This window comes from Cyprinodon tularosa, unplaced genomic scaffold (genome assembly GCF_016077235.1).
Source record: "Cyprinodon tularosa strain WSP-4 unplaced genomic scaffold, ASM1607723v1 ctg356, whole genome shotgun sequence".
Taxonomy (NCBI): domain Eukaryota; kingdom Metazoa; phylum Chordata; class Actinopteri; order Cyprinodontiformes; family Cyprinodontidae; genus Cyprinodon; species Cyprinodon tularosa.
This window is the reverse complement of record NW_024039070.1, coordinates 1779388-1789317: the sequence shown is the minus strand read 5'-3', so window position 1 is coordinate 1789317 and position 9930 is coordinate 1779388. Positions and strand designations below refer to the sequence as shown.

Below are 9930 nucleotides of genomic sequence, written 5' to 3'. Positions count from 1 at the left end.
GGTTTGATTTGAACTTTGGTGGGGACACTATTGGTCTGGTGTCATTCGTGCTGCAATATGCGTGCCCTTTTTTATGCTCGATGTGAGCATCCGTACTGATAAGACGAATTCATTGTTAAAAGAGAAAAGCATCATTTTGCTACATTAATAAAAATTTTATAAGCTCTACACTCATTAGATGCTGTTTATCAATGTTTGAAGTATCACAGGCTCTGATGAATGTGGAATTAGGACTGTTTTCCACTTTGTAAATGGTTTCATTTGCATGACTAATAGAGAAGGTAAATACAGTATTTTCTTTTGAAGATATACAATTGTGCAGAGTTAAACCCCACTCTTATATTTTACCTACTATGCTCTCTCTGTATCAAGCAAAATAATACATTCATTAAAATATTAAGTGGAACATCTGGGCTGTAGTTACTCTGTATAGCCCATTTCATGTATTTTATCTACGTACACTATATTGCCAAAAGTATTTGCTCACCCATCCAAATTATTGGAATCAGGTGTTCCAATCACTTCCATGGCCACAGGTGTATAAATTCAAGCACCTAGGCATGCAGACTGTTTTTACAAACATTTGTGAAAGAATGGGTCGCTCTCAGGAGCTCAGTGAATTCCAGCGTGGAACTGTGATAGGATGCCACCTGTGCAACAAATCCAGTCGTGAAATTTCCTCGCTCCTAAATATTCCACAGTCAACTGTCAGCTGTATTATAAGAAAATGGAAGTGTTTGGGAACGACAGCAACTCAGCCACGAAGTGGTAGGCCACGTAAACTGACGGAGCGGGGTCAGCGGATGCTGACGCGCATAGTGCGAAGAGGTCGCCAACTTTCTGCAGAGTCAATCACTACAGACCTCCAAACTTCATGTGGCCTTCAGATTAGCTCAAGAACAGTGCGCAGAGAGCTTCATGGAATGGGTTTCCATGGTCGAGCAGCTGCATCCAAGCCATACATCACCAAGTGCAATGCAAAGCGTCGGATGCGGTGGTGTAAAGCACGCCGCCACTGGACTCTAGAGCAGTGGAGACGCGTTCTCTGGAGTGACGAATCGCGCTTCTCCATCTGGCAATCTGATGGACGGGTCTGGGTTTGGCGGTTGCCAGGAGAACGGTACTTGTCTGACTGCATTGTGCCAAGTGTAAAGTTTGGTGGAGGGGGGATTATGGTGTGGGGTTGTTTTTCAGGAGCTGGGCTTGGCCCCTTAGTTCCAGTGAAAGGAACTCTGAATGCTTCAGCATACCAAGACATTTTGGACAATTCCATGCTCCCAACTTTGTGGGAACAGTTTGGAGCTGGCCCCTTCCTCTTCCAACATGACTGTGCACCAGTGCACAAAGCAAGGTCCATAAAGACATGGATGACAGAGTCTGGTGTGGATGAACTTGACTGGCCTGCACAGAGTCCTGACCTCAACCCGATAGAACACCTTTGGGATGAATTAGAGCGGAGACTGAGAGCCAGGCCTTCTCGTCCAACATCAGTGTGCGACCTCACAAATGCGCTTCTGGAAGAATGGTCAAAAATTCCCATAAACACACTCCTAAACCTTGTGGACAGCCTTCCCAGAAGAGTTGAAGCTGTTCTAGCTGCAAAGGGTGGACCGACGTCATATTGAACCCTATGGATTAGGAACGGGATGTCACTTAAGCTCATATGTGAGTCAAGGCAGGTGAGCAAATACTTTTGGCAATATAGTGTACTTCCGAGGACGCAGCCTGCGAATTGAGACGCAGCCATAGTTATCCTTCTTCCAAATACTTTTTATCCAAAACTCTTTTTTATCCAATCAAACTGCATCACCGTCTCACAGTCCTCCTCCGGATCATCTGGGACCCTCGTCTTGTATGCTTTAGACACAGTCATACATATAACAGCAGACCTCGCCTCGACCGATCTCTCCCATGGACTCTGACTTGACCTAGTGGCGCCATCTTGAGGCGCTCAGTGTGTGTTAAGCAGGCACAGAATCAATTTTAATCAACTTTAACTCGCTAAATATTTAACAAAATCTCCCGTGTTTTTTTTTTTTTTTTTTTGTAAACAAACACTTGGTTGAGTGTATTTAAATGTTCTTAATGGGGTTAAGATTAGTATAGTATGATATAGTATGATAGGGTATATATGTTGGAAAGCACAGCCATTGGTACATTTTTAGATTTTTTTTATTACTATACACACAAACACATTTATACAGGTATACACAAATATATATCTACACTTCTCTCTCTCTCTCTCTCTCTCTCTCTCTCTCTCTCTCTCTCTCTCTCTCTCTCTCTCTCTCTATATATATATATATATATATATATATATATATATATATATATATATATATATATATATATATATATATATATATATATATATATATATATATATATATATAGGAAGGCCAGATCTGTGATCGGATGCCCTCTGGTCTCAGTGCAGGAGGCGGGAACCAAAAGGATCCTTACTAAAATAACATCTCTGTTGGATAATGTCTCCCACACCATGGAAGAAGCTGTTGCAGAACTGGAGAGCTCCTTCAGTGACACACTACTGCACCCTACATGCTCCAGGAAGCGTTATCACAGATCCTTCCTCCCAGCAGCTATAAAACAGTACAGTATTTTTATGTGTTTATTTTTTTACTCCTCATTATTATGTTTTTTTAAACACTTTTAAGTGATCTACATTTGTTTCCTGTTGTAACAACATAATTTCCTCACTCTATTCTATTCCATATATAGTTATATATACATATATTTACATATATATGTATACATATATATAAATGATTGCACCCTAGTCATCAGCCACCTCAGACTACAGTTTTAGATGGATTGACTGGCTTTAAGACAATGTGTCAATTTATTTTTTTAAGCTGTCAGATTAGATTCAATGTAAGACTCAAATTAAGATTATGAGTCCCATTAATTTTCGCAAAGTAAATGGGTAGTATTGGCAACCAGTCATGCTTTGGGGGGAAAATGGAGAGGCAACAACTCAACTGAAACATTTCAAACATTAATGAATGAATGAATGAATGAATGAATAAGCAGAAGAAGAAATATTGTACTGGTTTTATTATAGTACAGTCTGAAAGGGAAATAGAACTAACTGCAGTATGCAAAGCTACTTTTATTACAGTCTATGTAATTATAAAATGCATTTCAGCACTGTTAATTATACTGCTTTGTAAGCATGATGTTGGTAAAGGTGTGTAAAACGGCCAAAACAAGGAGCTATTTTATAATATTTTTACATATTAGCATGTGCATATTTGCTTGATTTAGCGATGTATACTGTAGTGAAGCTTGACAGAACTTTATTTATAATTACCTGTTCTCTCGCGCCAGTTAATTTTCACTCCACTAGGTGGCGCCACGGTGCAGCGATATAACCAATGTGGAAACCTAATAACTTTTATTAAAAATGGTTCAGAGACAGCCACTCATCTCTCCAATACACACGTATTTGAACCCGTTTCATCAGGTTCAGAAATGAAGAAAAAGAAGTCAGCGTCATATTTCAAACATAAATCCGTGTTTTTTAAACATTTTATTTCCCACAGCACCTAAAAGCACCATGAGACTTCTCCTGCGGTCCCTGTCACGGGGTCAGTGACATCATCTGCAACGCTTACGTGACGCAGAGATCTCAAACACATGTTAAACGTTACCGGCTTTTTTGAGCTTGATCTCCATCATCGCGCTACGAACAAATACTTTCATCCTCCGAGTTAGCGGATTGAAACCTGAACGCGGCGCCGCCCCTTTCAGGATCCTAGGCTGATAGAGCTAGTTAGCGTCGTTAGCATAGCTGATTAACTGTCACCATTTCTGTTTAGTGACGGATCAACTCGAACCAGATTGATCGATATAGTTTGTTAGGATAAGCTAACCATACACACAAACTGGTACTTGGACTTCACAATAAGTAGAGACTAGTCATCAGTGTGTTAGCCTCTGGAAGCACTCTGGCTTTGGAACCAGGCTCACTTCCTTGTGCCGTGTTCGAGGTCATTCTGTAGCCCCGACTAAAGCAGCTGCTCTCGGGTATAAGCCATGAAGAGTCTGCCGTACTTCTGCCGAGGAGAGGTTATTCGAGGATTCGGAAGAGGAAGTAAAGAACTCGGAATTCCCACTGGTGAGACACGAAATTAACCCTAGTCCTTTCTGAGGTTGACAGTTAGCTAACCTGATACATGTAATTGTCTACGTAAATAACGTAAAGCGTGTGTTGCCATTTTTCTTTCTGATTTCCAATACAACGTGAAGGGTGCACATCCTAACGGAATAAATCAATGTATTTAGTAATTTATAAATAACACATGCAGCTTAGTAAATCGTTATTAGCAAAAAGCGGTACATATATATTTACGTTTTTTTTTTTTTTTTTTTTTTTTTTTTTTGTACGTAGAAACAAGTGTGTTGCGTAATTCTATTCGCTTAAAGTGCTGCTTTACTCTCTGTTCAAACACAGCAATTATGTTTCATGTAACCTAAAACGGTGAAAGATCCGGAACCAATGTTCGGCTAATTAAATAATTCAGCATGTTTTATAGCGTCATTTAGCTGTTGACAGTTTCCAGATAATTAGGGTAATAATTAGACCACCTGTCCCCGATTTTACCGTTTATGAATGAAGGGGATAAGGTTGCATATATACAGTTATTACGGTAGAAAGAGCGCGCGCTGTTAACGCATAAATGAGGAACAGAACGCACTAGTTTTAATTAGTTTAGTTCCTCGGAGCTCGAGGAAAGCATGTGTAATATTATTATTCAATTCATAGGAGCAAAACGTGCGAAAATTAACGCTTAATTTAATATGACATATTCAAAAAAGCTTCTGCCCAAATATTTTCTTTTTGTTATGGATTTTTGTAACAGGGATAACTAGGATCATATCATCTTTAAATTTACATCCTATCAAAAATAATAACAGCTTATTTAAAAAAAGAAAAAAAAAAGCTGTATCTGTGAATAGAAAAAAGGATTGTGAAAATATATCCCTGTTAGGTTTCACTATAACTTTATTAAAGGACAGATTTATTTTTATGCTGGCCCTGAGAGCTTATTTTTCATTCATCTATACAGGTAATGAGAAAACATGTATTTTTGTTGTGGCTGCTTCAAGCTTCTCATGAGAATGATCCAGATTTATAGATGTTTTAATTGTTGTAATTTAATCTGAATATAACAATCGAACATCACTTTTTTAATAGTGACACAGATTTAAATCCAGGCTGTTAGAGGCTACCCCATCCAGCTGTCCAGGATACAGTAGAAACAGCTGGAGGCCATTTCATTTTATAGTTATCATTATGTTGGGAAAAAATATATGTTTTTCAATTTGTGTGTGTATATATATATATATATATATATATATATATATATATATATATATATATATATATATATATATATATATATATATATATATACATATATATATATATATATACATATATATATATATATATACAATATATATATATATATATACATATATATATATATATATATACATATATATATATATATATATACATATATATATATACATATATATATATATATATACATAAGTTTCATTAAAATTTTTTGTAATGAAAAAATTCCCACAGACTGTATTAATGCAAACTTTCCTGTCTCTGAACACAATGTTCTGTTGCTCACAAGGGAAGAAGACAGAGAACACTGAATGTCACTAATAAACACTATTGATTGATTAATATTATTTATCTTAAGAAATGGAACATTCCTGGATTTCACACTTGATTTATTATTATTATTATTATTATTTATTTAATGTTATATTTAAATATAAATAAATATGTAAAAATTGACGAAAACATCACCATCCCCGTTTCCTATTTTAATTTTCATAAAATATATTTATTTTTATCTATGAGCTGGAAATGTCCCCAGATTAGAGTGAAGAACTCTGGTCACCTTATAGATAATGCTCTTCATGATCATTGTATAAGTTTAACTTTTTTTCTTTTTTCTAACAATAGTTATTTTTCTCCTCTGTGATACATTTTAATTTTTTTCTTCATACAGTTAGCTCTCTGTAGGACTGCCCTAGTCTCTGAAAACAGGAACAAATTCATCTTTACACATTAAAACATTTACAGGATTTAACATAAGTTCCCAAATATCGAACAATAATTATAGGATGCAGAGGCTTTAGCTTTGAACACAATAGAAGTTTAAAACATCAAGTTGTATATTTCCCAAGGTATTAAAGACTATTTTTGTTGTTGTTAAAGGCATATATTACTACATGATGTTCGGGATATTTGAGGGCTGTTTTCACAAAACCAAGTTAGCAGATAAAGCAGGGATTTTACAGATATTCTGGTAAAGATGGGCGTCAGTTTAACCAAAGCGGTAACACGCAAGTTGTTCAGGGCAGCCAGCTGCTCCAGATAAATCCTGGTGCCTTATTTACTCAGTTAACTTCACACCGATCAAACGTTGATGACTCTTGTCAGTGATTCAGTTTTCTCATTATTGCATACAGCCATAAAGTCAGGCTATAAAAGTTGGTTCAAAAACATGTAACCACTGAATGTTAAATTGCTTAGTAACAAAAATGAGCAGAAGAAGAGAGGCATGCCTTGACAGTTGCAATTTATTTTTCTTGAGCTCAGTTTTCACTTGTCTCATTTTCCATAATGTAGGAGAATATCTTTGTAAAGCACGCTTTTTATCACTGCTGGGTCACAATAGATCTAAAGCAAACCAAATAACACAGACTTGCAAACAGCATCTTTTCTAGATTAACTCTGGTTTTAATTAGAAATATACTTGTTCCCCTGCAGAAACGCCTAAATTCAACCTTTTTATAAGCCACATTGTTAATCTGCTTGCTTACCTCTGCCTTTTATTTTGTTTTTATTCCTCTTCCCTCCCTCTGTCCCTTCTCTCGTATCTCCAGCCAACTTCCCAGATTCGGTGGTGGACAATCTTCCAGCAGATATTAGCACAGGAATCTATTATGGCTGGGCTTGTGTCGGGAATGGGGATGTTTACAAAATGGTGATGAGCATCGGCTGGAACCCTTACTACAAAAATACAAAGAAATCCATGGTAGGAAGAACTTTGGTTGGCTTTTATCCAAGACGTTAAGATCATAAAGAAACCACCCTCACTTTAAAACCGTTTTGCAGTTGCTAGATGGAATGTGGTATTTCTTCTTTTTTAAACTGATGGCGTTCCAGTGGTCATTAGACATATCTCCATCCACAGTTGTATAACTCACTTCTCCGTTCCATTCCATTTAGAACAGTATTTCTCAGAGTAAACCAAATGGAAAAAAAAAAAAATATGTGTGTGTGTGTGTATATGTTGCCTTTAAAAACTGTTTTAATTAGAAAACAGCTTTTTAAGTTTAGCTTTATTCTGCATCAAAACAAAGATAATAATAAATATTGATACATGAAAAACTTAGGCTAGAGGACAGTAAAGTTTATTTTCTTTGTTTATTTATTTATTTTTCTGGGAGAGATTAAGCGATTAATAAAAATGTCTAGGTTTTATTTATTTTCACAGAAGCATTCAGCAGGACTGATGCATTACAAAATAAATGTTCCTTAAAAAGATGGAGGAGTAGGTGCAAAGCTGACTGTAACAATGGGGATAAAGGCCTACTGTAGATCTCATCGGTTACATGGATAAAAAATATATCAGAAAAGCATGCAGGGAAGAGGTCATTGTGCACTTAAGGTGGTGTCAAATATTTTACGGTGGCCAAAATCATGAAAAGCTACCCATAAGTACTGAAGATTCTGTGGTTTGTCTTTGTAATTTGAGATAATCCTCATGTTAGGAGGGTTTTCCTTCATAAGGCTGACAAAGTGCACCAAGGAGAGGGACTAGGTTTCTGTTTGTACGATGGGTTTCCCAAGAACCTTCTTGCTAAGATTTTTATGCTTGTTTAATGGGCAACCAAAAAACTGCTAAGATCAGTTTTGCATTAAAATATCAATGAGGGGATAAGAAACTAAAAATTGGATGAGAAAAGAAACTAAAAACTTGGGTATGCACATTCTTGTTTATTATTTAGATGCCTTTTTCTTTTTTATTACATTGAAAAGAATAGGCTTTATTGCCAAGTAGTGTTTTTTTTGGCCTCTAGTTTGTTATTCCCACTAACCACACAGAGAAGGCATTGCAGTCTCAGAGAGCACTTCCCTAAACAGCTTTACACGATGAAGTAGTTCCATAGATTTTGTCACCAAAATGTTTTATATTTTTTTGGATTCTAGGAGACGCACATCATTCATAAGTTTAAAGAAGACTTCTATGGAGAGATGCTGAGTGTGGTTATGGTGGGCTACATCCGCTCAGAGAAGAGCTATCCCTCACTTGGTACGCTTATCTGACTCAGAGGTTTTCTTTAGACATTTTTACTCTAGTTATGTAGAATCCAAATAATTCAACTCCCTTTTTTCTTCTGCTGCCTTTTCACCGGTGTCATCAGAGGACCTAATTGCAGCCATCAACAGTGACATTGAGCAGGCCAAGGTTATGCTGGATCTCCCAGAGAACAGCAAACTGAAAGAGGACAACTTCTTCACCAGCACCACCAACTCGTCTCCGGTCTCTCCATCATCAGCCGCATCCACGTCTCAGAGCATCATCAACGGTCACTGACAGCTGGCAGAGATGGCAGCGCTTTGTGCTCTGAGCCAATGAGCACACTTCTTTTGTTTTTTTTGTGTTCAGATTTCCAGCCTTAATATAAAATCTGTCAGCTGACACGAACAGTTAACTTCTGTCTTTTTTTGTTTTTATATTTGGTTGTGTTAGGGCTGTTTACTGGCCTCTGTGCTTTAACTGGACACAGCCTGTTAGACTATATTCACAGCACATTATCTGGATCTTCTGTACATTTTCAAACATTTAGAGGAGAGGTCAGAGAAAAATCACTCTTCGAAGAAAACCGTTTTCCAAATGTGAGCTAACGTCACGTACCCAAGTCAACATCACTGCATTAGTATTCATAAAATGAGACATTGTTAGATAATATTGCTACTATAACTTGATTATCTTTATCAAAACTAAGTGATAAACTTGAGTAACCTTAAAGGTGTTTAAGTTCCTGCTGCCTATTCCTTAATCCGTCTGCAGTAGTCTGTCAGAGGTTGGATTATTGCTGCGCTATCTGACTTAAATCCTACATTTGATCAGATATGTGGTTTTAAAAGCAGAACAGTTACTTATTTATACAAGAGTACTACAGCCAACTACAGTGTAATTTGGGTAATAAACTCCATAATAAAAATGTGTTTTATCAGTAATTCTAAGAAATTTTAGCTAATTTCCTTGAAAGGTTTGAATGTCTTGAACTTTGACACAAAGGTTTCGGTCCTATCAGCCAAGCTGATTAAATCAAATTATATGAAAAACACTAAGCTTGAATGACCAAGCACTTTTTTCCACTTCTTATAGTAAAACCTGATTAGAAGAGAGTGAGGAAAATAAACCTCAATGTACCATCTTGTGTGTATATACAGAAAAAAGCCTTTGAAGTTTATGAACATATATTTTTTTTTACATTATTGTATGCAAAAGTTTAAGACAGATGAGCTATTGCCCAATTAGAATTATTCCAGTTTTATTCTGGTATTTTCACTGATGAACTTAAAACCCCTGAAGGAGGAATTGCTTTTCTTCTGTTTATTTTTGATATGAGAATACAGGAAACTGAGGATAAAGTGTTTTTGTATTCTCTGTAAAGCCTGTTGTGATTGTTAAAAGCTTCCATCTGTAATGTTTAAATCTAATTATTTTATCTATTAAAACATTTAAGATCCCTGATAATGTGTTTAAGTGTGTTTTTTAAATGCTGTTTAAAATCTCAAACAACCTTTCTTGCTTTCGCCTTTTTATTATACTTCAGTGTAAATCACTGTCGTGATTTAAC

The 9930-nt window shown here is 36.3% G+C and overlaps 1 protein-coding gene across 1 annotated transcript; it reads left to right on the top strand.

The window, feature by feature from the left end:
* The first annotated feature begins 3604 nt into the window (after positions 1 to 3604).
* On the top strand, positions 3605 to 9150 carry LOC119790091 (riboflavin kinase-like). Its single transcript, XM_038295433.1, has 4 exons — positions 3605 to 4138; positions 6940 to 7091; positions 8270 to 8372; positions 8485 to 9150. The coding sequence occupies exons 1-4, from the start codon at positions 4057 to 4059 to the stop codon at positions 8655 to 8657; spliced, it is 510 nt and encodes a 169-aa protein (XP_038151361.1). The 5' UTR covers positions 3605 to 4056; the 3' UTR covers positions 8658 to 9150.
* The last annotated feature ends 780 nt before the right edge of the window (positions 9151 to 9930 follow it).